Source organism: Schistosoma mansoni, chromosome W (assembly GCF_000237925.1).
Source record: "Schistosoma mansoni strain Puerto Rico chromosome W, complete genome".
NCBI classification, from domain to species: domain Eukaryota; kingdom Metazoa; phylum Platyhelminthes; class Trematoda; order Strigeidida; family Schistosomatidae; genus Schistosoma; species Schistosoma mansoni.
This window is the reverse complement of record NC_031502.1, coordinates 57,116,002-57,138,017: the sequence shown is the minus strand read 5'-3', so window position 1 is coordinate 57,138,017 and position 22,016 is coordinate 57,116,002. Positions and strand designations below refer to the sequence as shown.

General features: G+C 37.4%; 2 protein-coding genes across 2 annotated transcripts; both read right to left on the bottom strand.

Annotated features, from left to right (window-relative positions):
- Positions 1-457: 457 nt before the first annotated feature.
- On the bottom strand, positions 458-10,459 carry Smp_131490 (hypothetical protein; the record flags this gene model as incomplete). Its single annotated transcript, XM_018790281.1, has 3 exons — positions 458-810; positions 1,657-1,704; positions 10,388-10,459. The coding sequence occupies 3 exons, from the start codon at positions 10,457-10,459 to the stop codon at positions 583-585; spliced, it is 348 nt and encodes a 115-aa protein (XP_018655640.1). The 3' UTR covers positions 458-582.
- Positions 10,460-21,086: 10,627 nt separating this feature from the next.
- Smp_131500.1 (putative transmembrane protein 60) lies at positions 21,087-21,801 on the bottom strand (the record flags this gene model as incomplete). Its single annotated transcript, XM_018790280.1, has 2 exons — positions 21,087-21,574; positions 21,632-21,801. The coding sequence occupies 2 exons, from the start codon at positions 21,799-21,801 to the stop codon at positions 21,157-21,159; spliced, it is 588 nt and encodes a 195-aa protein (XP_018655639.1). The 3' UTR covers positions 21,087-21,156.
- Positions 21,802-22,016: the final 215 nt, after the last annotated feature.

Below are 22,016 nucleotides of genomic sequence, written 5' to 3'. Positions count from 1 at the left end.
AAATCTTCACTAGGATATAACATATAGGACTCCTCAGCAGAGTGCGTCCACGATCACGCTCACGAGATTAGAACTCAGGGCCTATCGGTCCTGAGCGCGAACGCCTAAATTCTACTGCTGAGCTGACCAGCATTCGACAGTGTTCATGTCTAACTTCAACTTATCCATGCAAACTGCTCCACTGTCCATCATTGTCTTCAATGAATTACTATCTCACAACAGACCAGGTTGAACTACACTACTCACGGCTTCCACAGAACCCCTCTCTGATGGGTCAAGATAACTACTCTGGTATAATACAAACTGTAATTTATAAGTAAAACAAATGACCGAGAACTCCGGTTCCCCAAATCTCAATAACATTTCATAATCTCATTATACATGAACATTTGTATATAGTACTAATAATCAAATTTCAGAAATGAGAAATCTATGCAAAGAAAAAAATAATTCAAAGCATAACGATCTTTCTTGACACATTGAACACTGAAATATGGCTGTATATTCAGAGAACAAGGAACAACGTTTTAAGGACTCGTCGTAAATAAATATTCCTATAATGTTCCCACTGGAAATACATATTCAATCGAATTTCGTTAGAGTTATTAAATTAACTGAAGATTCAACGTTAGATAAAGTGATATTTGTTGAGTTCAAGTCTTTCAAACCTGAATACGTAGATATCCACATCAGTGTCAAAAATGAATTCCACCAACAATTGTAAAGAATTCCAGCTGCTAATACTAAATCCATTTGACTGTACCGAAATTCGCCGCCTCCAAACACCATCTTCACTTCATATAATAATTTCTATGAAAGAGAAATTATGAATATGTAAGAATATATACAATCAGATTCGGGATATTTGCAAAACCATTCTTCATACCATAGTTGAATTACCAAGATTTCTTATCTAGATTATCAGGTACTGGATTCATTTCCATGTTAAATACCTTACACAGAAGATTCTAGAATCCCAAGATCACTTGGAAGCTTAGAACTGAATTATCACATGTATACATAAACTAGTTGTTAAGTCGTAGCCTGTATTTGAGTTTTCCTCTTTCCAATTTCTTTTTTGATTCGATTGTGTTAGACTTAACATCAACTACGAAGTCAGTATTGGATGATTTTATGTATCAGTAATATGATAAGCAGTTAAATAACTTATTCGAAAATATACACTTCTCATCAAAATATGAGTTTCAGTCAGTTGCCGAACAATTTGGGTGTTGTGTAGAATTTCGGATTTTAGTAAGATCACGAATTAGTGTGAGTTAGCGAACCATGTGAGATTTGAATGCATTGGACATCTATTTTGTTTAGTATGGTAGTTTTATCAGTATGCAACGACAACCCATAATCGTGATCATTTCCAGGACATTGGATCTTGTACGAGCACGTCTAACATCTAGACCAATAAGCAAGGATTGAATGATCTACAAGTCTAACTTCAATCAATATACAACATGGTGTGAAAAAATTCACACGTTTTAAATGGAGTGTTGGCAAACCTTCAAATTGCTATTAGTATTGGTTATATAATTATGAAATAATAATTAAAAATGAATATATTATGAAACATTGACTTTCAAAGAATATGTGTTTGATAGTTAGTTGAGGATTTTCCATCAAATGTAAAAACAGTTGACTTACAAAAGTGTGAATGGTAAAGCAATTGCACCAGCAACAGTTAGTACAGTCTAATAAAAGTTGGAGAGAAATGGTTACGAAAGAAGTTTCAGGTTATCGAAAATCAATTAAGTCAGACAATTATTGACTTAACATTAAACAAAAAACTAAGTATAAACAATTGAATATGTAATTTTATGAATCACTTTCTATCAAACGTTGATTGACAGATCAACTTTCACTAACATAAACATGAACTCAGTTTCGAATCAGTAGAATGACGAGTGAAGTTTGACTTGAGAAAGTGAAGATTTGTAGATTGAGTGGATTTTCATTCAGCGATTTGAATGGCTTAATCTTGTATTACGCTGAAATCATTCAGCTCAGAGAATGAAATTTCACGGAAATTTTACATTCTTCAATGAATAATATCAACCAAGTGAATATTATCAATCGAAGATGTCATTGGGCAACTACTTTATATTAGTTTAAGGTCCCACAGGAATATGAACTCACAAACATTTAAGAAGTGTGTATAATTCAGAGCTTTGAAGTGTAGCGACAAGTACATTACCGACAAGCATTTTAGGTAGTATTCAATAGCCTACATGTTCAACTTCATTCCAAGAAGATGAGAATAAATGGTGTTTTCTTTTAGTTACAGGTACTGAGTAGTGATGAAAGGACAGAGAAATAAACTGACCATTTCAATTCACTTGAATCACGATCGTCCATCTACTTTCTAATAGTTTCCAACAATTGCGTTGAACTCAAACAGCTATTGTATGATGACTATGGAGGCTATTGTACAAGTACGAATTTCGAACGTATGTATGGAGATTTCGTTATTCTCAAAACAATGTCTGAATTAAGACAAATCAGATACATATATATTTCGATTACTTAAATCCAATTTTATTTATGTTTAGGTGAGAACAGATTATATTGTTTCCAATTTACCTTCTATTGAATATTGGCAGTTCGAGCTCCGTTGAATATGTGATATCTCCATCAGAACTGAAACAACATAACCTGAGAAGCCTAATAATCTTTGTGTTAGCACATTCATAACAAATGATAACAGAGTTAATTATAGAATCACGATAAGACATCAATTTAGTAAAAGCAAACAACATAATTACATTGTTGTTGTTCAATATGAAGTAAAGACTCTGTCCAATTAATAGTGTCAAATCAATAATTAATGTCACAAACAGATTTGTGAGGTAATATTTGGTGAAATCATATCGTAGAACACTTATGGTGCAAATAATGAGATTAAATAATGTTACCGACACACCGAACATAACATTGACAATAGCTTCAAAGTACAAGGTTGCATCCGATGCGATTGCAAGGGTTGAAAATAATGTCTATAATAATAATAATAAAGATAATGGTAAAGAGACTAATGATATTTATTATGGTGAATAACAGTTGGTGCAATTATACTACCACTACATGATGATGGCACTACAATTCGAAAGGAAATATATCACAACAATGTAACTGAAAGAGTAATCTTCAATCTCTATGACTGCTAATTCTTACAAAACTCAAGTGACTTATTAGATAATGACGTTTAGACTGACTAGCCAAATGGATAGATCGATAGATAGTATAATTGATTGAGGTGTGGTAATATAAGCTGAATCCAATGCAAAGATTTATACTATGTGTAAATCCTAACTGAACTTCAAAGGAATTTCTACTTACCATTAGTATTAGATACATAATATTGTATGGATATTTCCGTGATAATCCTGGAACAAACATCCAAATTGCTTGAAGAACTAAGTAGATGACGCTGTAGATGGTGAAGAATGTTAATAACAATATTAACGTAGTGATAAACATAGGAATATCATTCACAGTTACAAATTATATTTTGATATAATTGAGTGGAGACCTTCGTGCTGTGAGAACGTAGAAACTTTGGTTGGAGATGTTTCATGGAACTGGTTCGTATGTCTGCTTAGTCGGCACTCAATGAAATAATGTTTATTATTGATGTTGCTTCACCTTTTGGGAATTAGACCTGTAGGATAAGGATTCGGGGAGTTGCTCCCTGACAAAACCACACGCTTCTGTCTGAGAGCCCTCACAGTATCACATCCTTCTCATAAATATACAATCAATAATCATGGAGAAATGGAATCACCGTCTCCATCTCACTACTATCTCAAAACACAATTATTTTCCAGCTTATTCATGTGTCCTTGTTTTACTTCACTCCACTTTCTATTCTGTTTTGTGCATTTTCTGTGTTTATGTATATTCCTCAAATCATGCGCCAGTCTGTCTATGGTGAAATGGTTTTCCTATCTAAATGAACTCAATTCACTGACCAGTTGAAAGGTGAGTGTTACGACATTATGAATATTCTGAATGAGCCTTTCTGAAAGTGGATCTTCCATTCATATTGGCCTGTTTCAATATTTTCACACTAACGCAGATCGAGCAACAGATAAATCTAGCTAATTCTTTGAAAAAACAATAACAGTATTTGTTGTTTATCCGTGACTAGTATTCGACACTCTGGTGAAGTGCTAAAAATCCATTGTATCTGTCGACATGTGCTATGAAGGTTATCCCAGTAACTTCTATTACGTGCTTCATTTTCAGAGACTGGGACTTGTAGGAGAAAGTTGAGAGACGTTCGATCTATGACATAGTTCAGGAGTATGAAAACTGTACAAGGTTTGGTATCTATCATTCCATCACGATTCTCTGATCGGTGTCTGATAAATAGTGCAACTCAGTAGCTTGATGTCTTACCAAACACAACTGATAATAGAATCCCATTGATGTTATTTTGTAGTTTCGTTTCACATTCTTCATAAAAGTGAAAGGAGATTGTTCTATTGAAAGAATCCTCTATGCTTATATGTTTTCTACTGATCTCTTTTCACTATTCTGTACCACTCCCGTTCACTCATCCCTTCACAATCTTATTTCCTTATCTGTGTTGTGCACACAAATTTGCTAACAAACACTGAATGTGGATTACCAATTCATATGAAGGGCGTGAATTATTCTCAAATAATCATATCTCAATTTAACAGTTACTCACTTTGAATCCTGACAGGAAATGGAAAAAGCGAGAGGTCAAAGAACACACTGCATCGAGAATCGGAAGTAGACGTGAAAAGGATGAATAGCAACTTTAAAGAACTGAAAAGGATTGTCTAGGACAGAGATGGATGGACAATTTCGATGGACGGTCTATGCTTCTCCATGAGGGGTAACAGACGTAAGTAAGTATAGTATTAAGAATTTTGTCATCTTACAGATCAGGTATATTAGAACTATAGCGAGAACATCACAATATGACCATGTGTTTGATTCGGATTTCGTGGAACGTTTGATCAACAAAATATCATTTCAATCATATTGAATTGATTATTTCATCAGATTATCAGTACCATCGTGACAGACATTCAATATCATGTGGATGTATATGAGACTAAACTTGACGGATAATAACTATTTATTTATTTATTTAAACACATATATATTGGTACAAAAGGGCACCAGATACATATGCGCCACACAAAACAATGAAAATTGGAAGAGAAAGGATGAAAAAAATGGGGGAGGGCTGAAATGTACAACCGGAAGACTCTTTCAGTTAGGAAGGTTAGAACCACTCTTCATGAAGAAAGTAAAAGAAGGTTACAGCAGGTTCGCCACTGGCTTCTATTTTGAGCCATATCTGATAACGTCTCTAGCCACTGTGTTGCACCATCTCTCGGACCCCAGCCAGGGAGTCGTGAGGGACCAACAGAAGCTAGCCCTTTGCAGCTTTCTTTCATACCACGACACCATGTCATACACTGACCACCTCTCCGCTTTTTCCAACCAGTCCCAGCGTCGGCAAATAATACATACATTCTTAGAACATGTCCAAGCCACGAAGTCGGTGTTTCAAGATGGTGACACCAATTGAATTATTGTCTCTGGGCCCGAACACACGATGCCGAACCTCTGCATTACTAACATGGTGTTGTCACTGGATGTCGGCAATCCTTCGTCTCCTTTATTTCTATTTCCTTAGTTTCTTCCTTTCCTCCTTCAAAATCAATTCAAAATTCTTGCCAATTACGCAGAACCTGATTTATTATTACTATTATCATTACTATTCTATTATAATTACTTTATTTTTTCTTCCTTTCTCAAACATGGCAAATGTAATGCTAACATTATTGAAAATTGTTTATTATTTCATTTTTGAAGAAACCCGAAATGGTTTCTTCACAGCACTTATGTACTCATAAGGTGTTTGTGAATAATAATAATAATAACGATGATCGAACACAGCGAGTCGTCTAACATCCTCAACTCGGAGAGGCCAGGTTTCACAAGTATAGAGCAAAACTGCTCTCACAGACGCGTTGTAGATCCGACCTTTTACAGCCAGACTAACATCACGTAGGTGCCAAAGATGGCTCAGATTGGCATAAGCCGCTCTGGCTTTCATTATACGTGCACCAATCTCATCACTCACGCCACCACCAGCACTTATATAGCTACCTAGATACACGAACATCTCAACTACTTCAATCTGCTCACCATCTAGGGTGAGTACAGGATGAGAATCCTGCCAGTCTTGTAGGAGTACTTTGCACTTGGAGGGTGCAAAGCACATGCCGTACCTGCGGACACTGATTGCCAACTGATTAAGTGCGGATTGCATGCCTTAGGCATTATCGCACAGTAAGACAATATCATCCGCATGCTCAAGGTCGAGAAGTCGTTCTCCAGGCAGCAGATCCACACCGCCATCACTTACATCCATCAGAGCTGTTTCCAGGATGTTGTCGGTGGCAAAGTTGAAGAGGAATGGTGAGATCGGGCAACCCTGCCTAACCCCAATGCTCGAATGGACACAAGGGAGAAAGGTGGTTGTATGCCCTCACTCTGCCTGAGGTGTTCGTATACAGGGCCTTTAAGGTGTTAATAAACTTCTCAGGCACACCCTTCTTCAATACACAATCCCAGAGAACAGTCCTGTCCAACGAATCGAAGACAGCCCTTATATCAAGAAACACTACGATTGTTGGCCTGCGATAAGTATGACGGTGTTCTAACATTTGACGGAGGGTGAAGATGTGATCAATGCATCCTCGACCAGAACGAAAACCAGCCTGCTCCTCGCGAGTCAATCGTTCTCGGGTTTTAAACAACCTACGAAGAATGACAGAAGCCAATAATTTCGACACAGTCGGAAGTAGACTTATCCCTCGATAGTTGTTACAGGAACAACGTGAACCCTTTTTAAAGATAGGGACGACTATTGACTCATTCCATGATGTTGGAACACTTTCTTGCTCCAAAACCTTTGCAAACAACACCGTCAGTTCCTTAGCCAGCAAGTCACCACCATCTTTAAAAAGAGCCGGAGGTAAGTCATCTGGGCCCGGTGATTTGTAGCGCTTCAAGAGTTGGAGTTCCTTGCGGACTTTCGCCTCGTTTGGTGGATCAGTCGTCACCGGCCATGGGGGGCAGGACAAACTGGTTGATGCTGCCGGAGCAGCAGGCCAGTCGAACTGCCCTTCGAAAAATTCCGCCCATCGTCCAAGACGTCGAGAGATGTTAGTGATTGGCATCCTGCTTCCATCTCATTAGCATGCTCCGACCACCAGGCTTCTCACTCCTTACGCAAGCTTTGCCCAATTTCACTACGCAACAGCCTTCGTTTGTGGTCATATTCACGGTCACCCGGAGTAGACCGACGGGCTTCGATCAGTTATAAGAAGCCAGAAGAAACCCAGTACTTATAAGCCGGACGTTTCGCGAAGCTGCAAGCGGCTTCACTCGCCATTTTCATGGCGTCACGAAGTTGCAACCAATGCTCATCTATACTTTTCGGTGGGATGGTAGCTAGCCTAGAGGCTAGCTCCGCTCGATACTTACTTGCAACAGAAGTTGCAGCCAGTTTACTAACATCAATCCATTCGTGGCGGTCAATTCTTCGGCCACTGAAAAGTAAGGTAAGATTGGCGCAGACCAGGGCATGATCAGACTACAGATAGGTACTCCAAAAGGAGCGGCAGTCTTGTACACAACCACGCCAGTGGTAGCTGATCGCGATGTGATCAATCTGAGTCCAGGCTTGAGATGCAGAGGGTGGACGCCAGGTGGCACATCGGCGATGACTGTGCCGGAAGTTAGTGCTAGCCAGAAACAGGTTGTGGTCTGTGCACAGTTGCAGCAAACGGTCCCCGTTATCTGTCCTGCGACCAACAAGTCCCCATCGGCCACCTAAACGACTCTCTTCTGTGTCTAGACGCCCGACCTGTGCATTCAAGTTTCCGGCTAATACTACAATTTCTGTCGAACTCACTTTCTGGAGAAGAACAGTTAACTTGTGGTAAAATCCATCCTTGATTGCATCCGGGCTGCAATCTGTTGGGGCATAGGCGGAGATGATGAAAAGACACCGTTTCTCACGCCGATTTCTTCTCACTTTGATGGAACTTTCTAATCTAACAGCACATAACCGACTGTTAATGGGGATTCAATCGATTAGTGCTGCCTCAGCTCTAGCGCTTAATGCGACACCAATGCCAGCAAGACCAGACGAGGATGCCACAGAGTCCCCGGATAAGTGCACGTGAAACGAGCTTTTCGAGGCGACAGATGGAGAGCGAATTTGTAGTACTTCACTAGAGTCTTGAATACGGGTCTCGGATAGACAACAAACATCAACATTAAGACTTTCTAAAGACATAGCCAGCCCTGTCTGTTGTCTGATCTGCATTAGTGTGCGAACGTTGAAGGAAGCCAGCTTGAACGGCGTACGTGATTTCAGAAAGACTGCTTCAGTATTCGTAATCGGTGGAAGCATTCACTTTCGACCAGACTGTGACTGGAGGTCGTTTAGATGGAACAGAGTTTCCGCCATGGTCGAGCTGCTGCATAAGTTGAAAGGGAAGGATACACAGATCGGGAATAAAAGAAAGTGAATAAGCGACGTAGTAAATAATAATAGTAATGTGAATTTCCTTGTTTCTAGTAGGAGAGAGAGTATTATTGTCAGTAGAATGCGTCATTTCATTTATTTGTGTGTGGGCTGTGATACTACCCGGGTGCCCAGACCGAAGCAGGTGGTTTTCTAAGGGGGCCACACCCAGAGCCTTTGTCCTAAGGCAATGGAACATCGTGTGGAGATGCAGTTCCATGGTAACAGGTGACCAATAATTGGTTCATACGCCATCCGTTCCTTCAGGATTCCGGAGCCCATGTGCACCATTGGTTTGGAATCAGGGTTTTCCAACTCCCCTAGGTGGACTTTCCATGCCCACCAACCCGTTTAAAGCACCGGATGTTCTCTTTTCTTCCTCCCACTTTCGCGAACAACACCTCCGCCACGAGAAGGCAGTGAGTAGGACTTCCCCGACAGAGGCTATATTCGCGTGGCCATGTGAGAGCATTTGGAGAGGTAGAGCGGATCCCCTCACTCTTGGCCGTGCCAGGGCATTTGGGGGCTGATACTGAATTAAGTTTACAGCTTGTCAATTTAGCAAAGGTTTAATTGGGAACAGCATCATATTTTCATTTTCTTAGTGTTATTAGTTATGTATTGAATAATGATAGTAAAGTAAGTAGTCCTTACCTTGAGACCCATAAGATTGTATCGTGCTCTGTAATCCACTTACTGATTTGTGTACTGAAAATAAGTTTGATTCAATTTACTAAACAGAAACGTTACATACACTTGAACAACCAAATTTGTTCCTCCAAAAGTGATAACAAACTGAAGAATTGTAATTGCAAGTACCTGCAAGTGAGGAAAATAAACGATGGATACTCACAGAAAAATATAAAATGTGGTTCATGTTTTGCCAATATAAATAGTTTTATCATGTCAAATCAATTTCATATTTGTGGAGAACTCATATGTTGTATGACTGAATTCGCTTGAATCTATGATGGAGCTTCCCATAGATTAATCTATCTACAGAGTAGTTTACCGATTGTAATGTATATAATGTAGTGTGATAAGTCAGAAGTTCTATTCATTGATATGGTTCTATGGAATGGGATATTAATTTCTTGATTCTTCATCATTATATCCATACCTAACATAGGAAACATAAATGGTCCAAAGTTAACTTCATGTATCACCAACTTGAGAAACGTTTCCCAATTTTTAATTATCGAATAACTTGAAAACACACACTTCCATTGTAGTGAAGAATACAAGTGTGTAGTGTGCTATCAACTATGTGCAATGTTTGAATGCATCATCATTATCCGTATGGAAATAACCGTCTAAACTAAGTGAACAAACATCCTGTCAATTGAGTTAAAGTCTGTTTACTAAATGTGAATCATTGAGTTTCTCTTCCAAAACTAATGTGTATTAAGTTCGAAGGTCACCAAATCGTGAATAAAGATGATATCACAAAGAGATTTTGTCGAAACTTGTACGAATCGATAGTTTATCCGAAGGATACTCTCAATTCTTAGAAAACATAAATTTCCCAGCATACAAAATGAGAAAGATATTAAATGATCGCTCAGTTCTACATCGATCACTTCATGGATTGTAGTCATCGCCTCAACACCGATAAGATTAGTAGTCATAAACTGAAACAAGTTACTGAAATGCTATGTAAGGAAGGAAAATGAACTGTAGATATCCAGACCATTTTGATAACAAGACTGAGAACAGTGATATTCAGAAGTTCTTGTCGGAATATTAGTACCATGATGACGAAAAAAGCACACACAAATTATTGCTGCTTACATTCAAAGTAAAAAAATTTTCATTATTTGAATACTGTCGTTGATTAATTGATGCTTCTTTGAACCTTTCCATGTTGTACCTCACTCCCTGTGTCCACAAATTGACCACTTTTTCAATTACACAATTACGCAACATCCCTTCTATTGAAAGATTGTGATAGAACGTGATTCAGTGACGATTGAGTTGAGTCTGGAAAGAAATTGTAAATGAAAAATGAGATCGTGCAATATGGTTCTCGTGTAATAGGACTTCGCAAATCATTCCGAAAATATTTCACCATACAATTAGATGTCAAGGATTTTGTGAATGAATGTTAATTTTATGCAAACGACAGTTACACTTTATTGGTGAGTGTGGAAACCGATGTGCCATTTTTGATATTCTATTTGTGTAACTACAGTGAATGAAAACAAATTTAACTCAATTTTGGCAAGTTGTAATATGATCGGTGTCCAACACTCACCATTCACTGTTGATCGTCTGAAAACACCGAATTCTAGTCGAAATATATAGTGGATTTATAGTGGATTTCAAATGCAATTCGATCCACAGTAATAAAACATTTGAAATGAAAAGAGTGATTTTGTTTGCAAATGATATTTGTAGTAAAATGAGATAGTCTCGTGAATGTCATTCGGTTTTCATCCTTAGTCCATAATCAATCACCGATGTATGTTTCAATATCAAGCTTTTATCAGACGTGCATTAGTCGATAGTGTAAGAATTAGAATTGATGAATAGGTGTTGAATATTTTCATGATACGACTTTTAGTAATTTGTTGGTAAAGCTGGTGATTTGATCAATATCACACACCGAATCGTCTGTCGGACCGAAAACGTATACTAGGAATCAACACAATGATGTATGAAAGACAATCTAAGCATCAACACCTATTGATCCTTGAGTCGTTCATAAGCCAGCAGTTCATCGTAAGACGATGATAGGCGTCGGATTATCTCATTCAATTATCACTCAAATAGCATCCATCAATATACTTGAAATGCCTGACCACACAGCACATTAAACCATAAATCACACTCTTAGCACAGTCATATCATATGTGGTAGAAGGCGATGCAAACAGGTGATCATCAATCAGCAGTAATTAAGGAACATCAAAACATTTCACATGTGCATGTTATATTATTAATGTCATCCATTTTCACATACCATTAATCAGAGGTAAATGTCTTCATAATACTTTAAGATTAATTCAGACTGAACATTCAAATGTAACTACAGAAACTAGGAAATTTGTAAGTAACATATTCAATAATAGTATCACACTTCTATAAAACTAAAATGAGCACAATACGATAACACTCAATTCATTCACATATGTTTTTATTAAGTATCATGAAATAAATGTAAAGTATAAATGTCTACTATCCATCTAAGCGAATAACAACTCACAATGAGTTAGTGAGTGGTTTAGAACTGGAATTTCCAAAATTCTCGTGGAAAACTGGGACGAGTTGATTGATTTGAAAATGAAGTTGGATGGGAGATTCAATCAAACTAAAGGAGACAACAATGATAGTTTACAGGTCAACGATAACCAATCAACATCGAAGACTATAGGACGAGCCTTGAGCCATATGTGGAGAAATTCAAACAAACTGATTGTACCTGAAGTTTGTTCTGACAATGTTGTTCAGAATAACAATGAAAGCTCCACGATCAAACCATTCAGCTCAGAGAACTAAACTCCATCATAACCAGCCACCTGAGCTTCATTCTCCTCCACCATCTGGAAACCGGATGATTGTTACTCATGCTATATCGTCAACTGACTGCAGTTGGAAATTGTAATTTACGTAATTACATGGAGTTCCAACTCAGTGGTTGTTTGACATCTTTTTCAGTGGGAAGTAATGGATACTCATTTCTGTATAGTACCGAACAATAAACAAACAACTGTTTTGATCAAAACTATTTCCAATGAGTCTCTTAAAAATATCAACACATGATGAAAACTCTTGTGAAATACTGTTAAGAATTTAGCAAGTAAAAACAGTTTTAATTGCGAAGATTTTATATACATACTAATTGATATAATCAACATGATTCCGTCGACAACAGAATTTGGTCAGACAACCACTGAAATTGAATCGAAACTGCAATCGTCATATTACTTCATTAGTATTACTTCATTTGGAACCATCTTGAATGTGAAACTGATGATGTTCTTGCTCTAGTTAATTTACTGGAAAATTTTGTCAGAAGTCACACATATTTGTAAAATGCACAAATTGTAATACAATTTACGAACCTGTTTTTACTTCAAAATAATCAATTATTTGGTTATGATAAAACCAACCTGCGAACTATGGTATTCACAATGTTTTGTCAACAATATCTATGCAATATGTTGAAATGGTAGACATGAACGTGTTAAATTGTTATTCTCCGAATCATATTAATGTTAGTTTAACTGAATAATCCTATGTGTATGCATAACTTGAATAATCCGAATTGGACTTTGTCTAATCAGTAACCATTTCAGACACAACCACTTTATAACAATCAAATTGTATGAATAATTGAACTTTGAATTGTGCTGTATAATGTTGAAACAAGCTATTAACAAATTATTCACTCATATTTCACATATCTTACCACTTAAACAAGTTATTAATATTTCGAATTATGATAGAGGTTTGTTCTTTGAGCTGGATGGTTTGGTCGTGGAACTATCATCGTCCTTCTGAAAGACATCATTAGTACAAACTTCGGATAGAAGTGAGGTGTTTGAATTTCTCCAAATGTGTTTCATAGCTTGTACTGTGCACCTCGACGTTGATTGGTTCTTGTTGACCTTAAATCTGCCATTGTTTATTTCTTTGTTTTGGTTTTATTTCCCATTGGTGCACAGTATGCAGTTGTAGGATGGGAATCTCATGGATTCGGGATAATCAAAGCATCGTTCAAAACAATGAAGGAGGGAATCACAATGAATGTTATCCAATGTTATGCACCCACCAATGATAGCAACGACGACGATAAAGATCTGTTCTACTCAAGACTGCAATCAATCATAGCTAAGTGATCAAGAAAGGACCTCACAATCCTGATGGGAGATGTAAATGCTAATGTCGGAGTGGACAACACAGGATATGAATATATAATTGAACGACATGAACTAGGAGAGAGAAATGAAAATGGGAAGAGATTTGCAAATCCATGTGCATTCAACAAATTGTTTATAGGTGACACAATATTTCCACACAAACGCATACAAAAAGTTCATGGATCTCGCCGGACCACACCACAGAGAACCAGGTAGATCATATTTGTATCGACGAAAAATTCCGAAGGACAGTGGAAAATGTGAGAACAAGGAGAGGAGCTGACATAGCTTCAGATCACCACCTGATTGTGGCCAGGATGAGACTGAAGCTAAAGAAACACTGGACAACTGGACAAGCAGCACTACAAAGGTTCAATACAACCTTCATTCGAGATACTGATAAGCTCAACGAATTCAAGATGACTCTCGACAACAGGTCCCAAGCTTTACAGGATCTACTGAAAGAACAAGAAACTACGATGGAGGACAACTGGAAAGGGATCAAAGAAGCACTAACTTCAACGTGTCAGGACGTTCTTGGTTCTAAGAAACATCATCATAAGGAATGTATCTCTATGGGAACCCTCAACAAGATTCAAGAAAGGAAGAACAAGAAGACAGCAATTGCAACAGTCGAACACGAGCAGAGAAAGTCAAGGCACAAGCAGACTACGCAGAAGCAAACAAGGAAGTGAAGAACAGCATTAAGGCCGACAATCAGAAATATATGGGAGAGCTAGCAACGATGGCGGAAAAAGCCTCAAGGGAAGAGAATATGAAACAACTATATGATACAACGAAGAAACTAGCAGAGAGATATGGCAAATCGGAGAGCCCAGTCAAGGACAAAGAAGGAAAGCCAATCACAGAGATTAAAGTACAGAGGAGAGATGGGCAGAATACTTCGAGGAACTGCTGAACAGGCCAGCTTCACTGAATCCACTGAACATCGAAGCAGCACACACTGACCTTCCTATACCTGTCACTCCACCAACGATTGAAGAAGTCAAGATGGCCATCAGACAAATCAAGAGCGGGAAAGCAGAAGGACCTGACAATATACCAGCTGAGGCATTGAAGTCAGACATAGAAATAACAGCAAACATGTTTCACCTTCTATTCAAGAAGATTTGGGAGGAAGAACAAGTGCCACCGATGGACTGGAAAGAAGGATACCTCATCAAGATACAAAAGGAAAGAGATCTGAGCAAATATGAGAGGCAGACAAGGCTGTCTACTCCCCCCCTTCATCTCTCTTATGGTGATTGACTGGTTCATGAAGACCTCGAAATCGGAGGGGAAGCACGGAATACAATGCACATCTCAGAGCCAATTAGATGATTTGGACTTTGCAGATGACCTAGCCCTTCTATCTCATACACACGAACAAATACAGACGAGGATAGCAAATGTAGCAGCACCCTCTGCATCAATAGGCCTCAACATACACAAAGGAAAAAGCAAGATTCTCAAATACATCACGGAGAACACTAACACAATCACACTTGATGGAAAAACTCTGGAATATGTGGAAACATTCACGTACCTGGAAAGCATCATTGATGAAGAAGGAGGATCCGTTGCAGACGTGAAGGCGAGGATTTTCAAAGCAAGGAAAGCATCCCTACAATCGACAAACATATAGAACTCAACACAACTGTCAACTAACTTTGAAGTGAGAATCTTCAATACAAATGTCAAAACAGTCCTACTGTACGGAGCTGAAACGTGGAGAACCACTACATCCATCGTCAAGAAGGTGCAGGTATTTATAAACAGTCGCCTACGCAAAATACTCAACATTCATTGGCCGGATAATATCAGCAACAGCGTTTTATGGGATAGGACAAACCAGCTTACAGCCGAAGAGGAAATTCGGAAAAGACGTTGAAAGTGGATCGGACATACATTAAGGAAATCACCAAACTGCATCACGAGGCGATTCCTAACTTGGAATCCGGAAGGAACGCGGGAAAGAGGAAGGCCAAAGAGCAAATTACGTCGAGAAATAGAAACAGATATGAAAAGGATGAATGTTAACTGGAAGGAACTGGAAAGGATTGCCCAGGACAGGTTTGGATGGAGAAAACTGATGTGCGGCCTATGCTCCTCCACGAGGGGTAACAGGCGTAAGTAAGTAAGTAAGTACACTTCAAAGAACTCTTGAATCAAGCAGCTCCAATGAACCAATCCGATCTAAATGCCGAAGAAAGGTGATCTCAGAAAGTGTGATAAGTGCAGGGACATCAATCTTCTCTCAATACCAGGAAAAATCTTCAACAGGGTATTGTTAAACAGAATGAAGGACTCCGTAGACGCCCAACTCTGAGATCAACAGGCTGAATTCCGTAAGGATGGATCGTGCACAGACCAAATCACAACAATCGATTGGATGGAATTCATCACTCTATATCAACTTCATTGACTACGAGGAAGCATTTGATAGCGCAGACAGGACAACACTATGGAGGCCTCTTCGACACTACGGCGTGCCTGAGAAGATAGTCAATGTCCTATGATGGACTAAACTGCCAAATCTTTCATGAAGGACAACTCACCAACTCATTCGAGGTAAAGACCGGTGTCAGGCAAGGTTGCTTAGTCTCATCCTTTCTCTTTCTCCTGGCGATCGATTGGATCATGAAGACGTCAACATTTGGAGGCAAGCACGGGATACAGTGGAAAACCAGAATGCAGCTGGACGATTTAGACCTCGCAGATGATCTGGCTCTCCTATCACACACGCAACAACAAGTGCAAGAGGAGATGACCAGTGTATCAGCAGCGTCATCAGCAGTTGGTCTCAATATACACAAAGGGAAAAGCAAGATTCTACAATACAACACAGCATGCACCAATCGAATCAGACTTGATGGTGAAGCTTTGGAGGGCGTGAAAATCTTTACATATCTGGGTAGCATCATCGATGAACAAAGTGGATCTGATGAAGATCTGAGGTCCTGGATCGGAGAAGCAGGAGCAGCATATTTACAACTGAAGAGCATCTGGAACTCAAAACAACTGTTTGTCAACCAGCACCAAAGTCAGAATTTTCAATACAAATGCCAAGACAGTTCTACTGTATGGCTCGGAAACGTGAAGAACTACGAAAGCCATCTTCCAGAAGATACATGTGTTTATTAACAGTTGTCTACGCAAAATACTTCGGATCCGTTAGCCAGATACATTCAGCAACAACCTACTGTGGGAGAGAACAAACCACATTTTAGCGGAGGAAGAAATCAGGAAGAAGCGCTGGGAGTGCATAGGAAACACATTGAGGAAAGCAGCCGACTGCGTCACAAGGCAAGCCCTCACATGGAATCCTGAAGGTCAAAGGAGAAGAGAAAGACCGAAGAACATATTACGACGAGAAATAGAGACAGATATGAGAAGAATGAACAAAAGTTGGATAGAACTAGAAAGGAAGGCTCAGGACAGAGTAGGTTGGAGAATGCTGGTCGGCGGCCTAAGTTCCATTAAGAGTAATAGGCATAAATCATTATATTACACTAAATCGTAATACTTCATTTGGAACCATCTTGAATGTGAAACTGATGATGTTCTTGCTCTAGTTAATTTACTGGAAAATTTTGTCAGAAGTCACACATATTTGTAAAATGCACAAATTGTAATACAATTTACGAACCTGTTTTTACTTCAAAATAATCAATTATTTGGTTATGATAAAACCAACCTGCGAACTATGGTATTCACAATGTTTTGTCAACAATATCTATGCAATATGTTGAAATGGTAGACATGAACGTGTTAAATTGTTATTCTCCGAATCATATTAATGTTAGTTTAACTGAATAATCCTATGTGTATGCATAACTTGAATAATCCGAATTGGACTTTGTCTAATCAGTAACCATTTCAGACACAACCACTTTATAACAATCAAATTGTATGAATAATTGAACTTTGAATTGTGCTGTATAATGTTGAAACAAGCTATTAACAAATTATTCACTCATATTTCACATGTCTTACCACTTAAACAAGTTAATAGTATTTAAAATTATGCACCACAATAGTTTCAACAGATTACAACCATCAAGTCGCTAATAAACTTCTCTAATAGAGATGAAACTGCACAGTCAGTCAATGTTCATGAAACGGTTAACAGAGAGTTTAACATATTTAAAATACAGAGGCTATGAAATTAAAGAAAATCGACTGACTAACGTAGTACTATCATGTGGTTCATTTGAAGTCATCACATGATGTAGTAGTTAACAAATGAAATTAAGGTCATAGTAGTTTCTTTCTATGAACAACAGCGACAACGACAACTGAAAATAAACCAAAAGTGACAGGGCCATCAAAGTATTGACAACTATTATTCTCATTATTATTATTGCTACCAATTCTTATTAATTCGTTAATATTGGGTTTGATTTAACTAGACTAATTTTAGGCTGGACGAGTTCTCATCAACACTAAACATTCTGGATTTGTTCATGCTAAGAACTCCACATTGGAGCATTTTATTCCTTTCTTTCTTTTCTCCCATCCTGGTTAATCGGTTCGATCGGTAACCATTATCTCACAAACACTTTTAACCATAGTTATTTTGTCCTCAGTCTTGCTTAGTGAATACAGTCTTATAACCTAGTCTAATAGTATTCTGACTGAAGATCTTTCATTCTGATTGCACAGAAACATTTGAAATCCAATCAAAGTTGAATTTGAGCGTCTTTACGATGAATAAATTTTCAATCTTGGTCGTTTGCTCTGCGTTCATATGAAGTATAGACTGAAGTTCTGTTTGTAGTGTGAAAATGAAAATATGATGACCAGAGTAAATATTCAACATAATCGAGTCAACGGTTGGTTGATAGATATTTTTTCCATATAAGTGGTGAAACATCACATGTTAGATGTATTTTTCCAATCAACGTAGCAAGTGAAATTTCAGTGGTACATTAACCTGACCACGGTAATTGCCCACATGTTCCCGTCATCAATCCGATCACCATAAATGGACTAACTTTCAATGTTTGAATCGTTCAAACATAAGGATGACAGACCAAAATATTCTTGACTTATTTGCCACTAACTCCTAAGAACTACAAACACGAGCCAATCAAACTATTATGGAACCACATTGAGATTTCACCACATACAAACCAGTATTTTCAGACAACAGAACATGTATGCTTCATTTCTGTCATTCATGTCAAACCAATGAAACTTCAGCATGACTTCAATCATGATTAAACAGATGCTGAAGAAATATATTTAGTCGCTCCTTTTCTCTTATCCAACTTGTGGTCTAATTACTTTATAATCACTATGATATGGTGACGTACTCGATTAGTGTTGATTTCCATAACTTAAATCTATATTATACATACATCATATCATCAATACTATTATTATTGTTATCATAGTTGTCATCATTATCATAACAACTCCAAACGTTTGTGAGGAATTTATTCAGCATCTACCCCTATTTACTAATTCATATCCAACTCTACATATTACGTGATTCCTGATTTTCGATTACGTAATTATCTCTCTGTGATGTTTGTGTGAACTAATGATTCCTTTGTACTTGGTGTCTGCATGATTTCGAATTACACATACAATACGTTCGTTAGTGTTCACCTAGTTCTGTCTACTTAGATTGCTCTATTTCAAGAATTCCTAGTTCGTACAATAATTGAAATGCTTCTAGTTATCACACTCTCTCACCCCATGCTGACCATATTTAATCTGATCATTTATCTCACAACTTCATTCAGCTTATAAACGTATTCAACTCATCACTTTGTGTTAGTCACTCCAACATTATTTTATTCTACGATCCCAAATTCACATGCTATAATTATAAATGATATACTTCACCTTGAAACATGGCCACTTTTTGAATTATTAATTTGCGTTCACGATTGTAGAACCCGAAGGGAAATTATCGGAAAGAACATTCTTCGTTCATTTATCTGTTTCAATATGATGAGAATTTTTCTACGATTATAGTGCTACGCTGTTATCTGTCAACTAATGTCCTGTTAGATTCATTATACTTCAAGTCTGATACAGCTCCAAGACTAATCTACGTATCTCATGAGGAACACCAGTTAAGTATTCATATAACAAAATGGAAATATTTGTCGTTATTCAGATTCGGTCTCCATAACGGTCAGTAAATTCACCAGTTAAGTCAAAGATATAGACAGAACATTCGTATTGAATGACGAACTCTGTGTTATGTAGTTTTTTTTATATTGTGTGGTGTATGTTACCTATGCTGACAGATATAAGTAGTATGTAGCGCCTATCGGGAGTGGAATGCCTGTCAGTAGAAGACTGAAATGAAGAGAACAGGAAGAAAATCGGAGAGCAGTCAAAATAACAACAGAGTTAGAGGACCAATGGAGGATGTAAAGGATAACGCAAAGATGATGTGAAAATGATGTATTTAATATACGATTTTCATGTTTTACTAAGTTACTATGTGATTTTGTATTAAACAGTAAGTCAGTTTTTCCCACCTGAGTTCTCGTTCACTACAATAGAATTTTATTTGAGTGGATGCTTTGTCTCATTTAGTCATTAATTGACAAACAACTTTATCAGATACCAGCAATCCACCCGTCTCCAAATAACAAGATTTTCACAGATATCCATTAAGTGTTATTTGAACAATTCAGATTCCAATACTTGATATAGCAAAGTAGATTTCTGCCGACCGACTAATTTGACCACACATACATGTTAATCACATATATACTGGTAATCTTCGTCATTTTAATTATTTTCGTTCATCTGCGTCAATTGTTTCACATTATATCTTGTTTCAATGTTAACTTTCAATACACATAAGGTTGTAAGCAACTGATGAGAAACTGCGAAATATAATGAATTCATATTATTCCGCATCAATTTTTGTCCTGGCTTAATTCGGTTATTTTGTCTTAGAGAGGTGTTCCGGAACACTTCTGAATGTTTTATGGGTCGTAAGCCATATACAATAGCTGACACATCCACCGTATTTGCTAGATAACGCATATTGCTTATGTGCGGTGTGCCCAAATAGAAGGTAAACGATGTGCATTTATCGTTTAAGCACTGACAAAACCAATTGTACTATCTTTTTTATCAATAATACTAATCATAAAAGGCTCTAGCAATGTTAATTTCTAAACGTCTCATTATTGAAATCTCAATGTATCCAAAGTCGTTTAACGTAAATAATAAACTTCTTAGATGCTCCAAATCAATTATTTTACCTGTTCGACCTTTGGTGAACAAATCAATAAAATCTCTGTCGACTCACTTTTTAGATAAGATCTATGCAATCTACACGATCTACTGCCAATAGTAAATTTGAAGGTTTATATCGGTCATTGAGAAACATACAAGAATTATATGGTTCCAAAATACAAATGAGTCATCAATATCTACTCATTACACGTCTGCTATTATAGATCTAATTAAAACAGGCTTAAAATTCAGGAAAACAGGAAACTGTCTCGTTCCAAACAAGTTGATCATCTTCACTCTAATCAAAAACATAACTTAGTAAGAACAGAAAGTCAGATAACATTGGACAAGTAACATAAGTGTAAACCATTTTCCTTTAACTAATTATGATTTGTAGATTAAAACAATTCTAAACAAATACCAAACGTTTATTCACAAAGGAATAGTACACAGACAAGCAGTAACAAATACAGAACATTATCAACTAATAACTTTTCAATTTTTTTACAAAACCTGTTGAAACATCGGTCTTTCGTTGTCTTCGTCTTTCATTATTATCACAACATGGTTGATTGTTTGAAAAAAATGACCGAATTCCAGTTGAGGGTGGATTTACGATTTGAGCGCACACTATTATTAAACATACAACCATTGTAGTCCATAAAGGAAACACTGCATAAACCAGAAGAGCTTTAACTTCGGTCGAATTACCGGTTTCATTGCTATTTGATGTCTGGCTAACAATATTCGACTGAGAAAAGCTGTCTAACAATGTTTTTAAGTGGCCTTCCAAGGATAAGCAAAGAATAATTTGTGCAGTTAATTTCCACAAGATAAAACTCAATATCAGAGTCTGACCGAATCTACTTTCAACGTTATTTTGACCAACTATATGGGTAAATCTGAAAATTCATCAGTTTAATGCATAACGATCAATCAGTTAAGTTATAAGAACATACTTCCGTGACATACATAGTATTGAGGTAGTAAATAACATAAAGTCAAAAGACCACATTGGTATGAATATGATGAACCAGTTCCAGTAAACGATTTCATCAACTTTTAAAATCAATAAGAACAGGAACGCGCAAAAGCTTGTCCAGATAAATATCGCTTTACTCATTTGCATCTAAAATCATGAAACTGCATCCCTTCGTATCTAAGCCATACCCTCGAAAACTCAAACTGAAATCCCAAGTAGCGATTAGTTTTCTACTGTTGGCTGAAAAGGTCACAACCTTGAAATAACCATTGAAGCTTTAATTTATCAACACCTAGTTTCGAATCCCAGAACGTCTTAATTTCATGAAGAATTTAAGTGCATCTTATACATGTATTTGTACT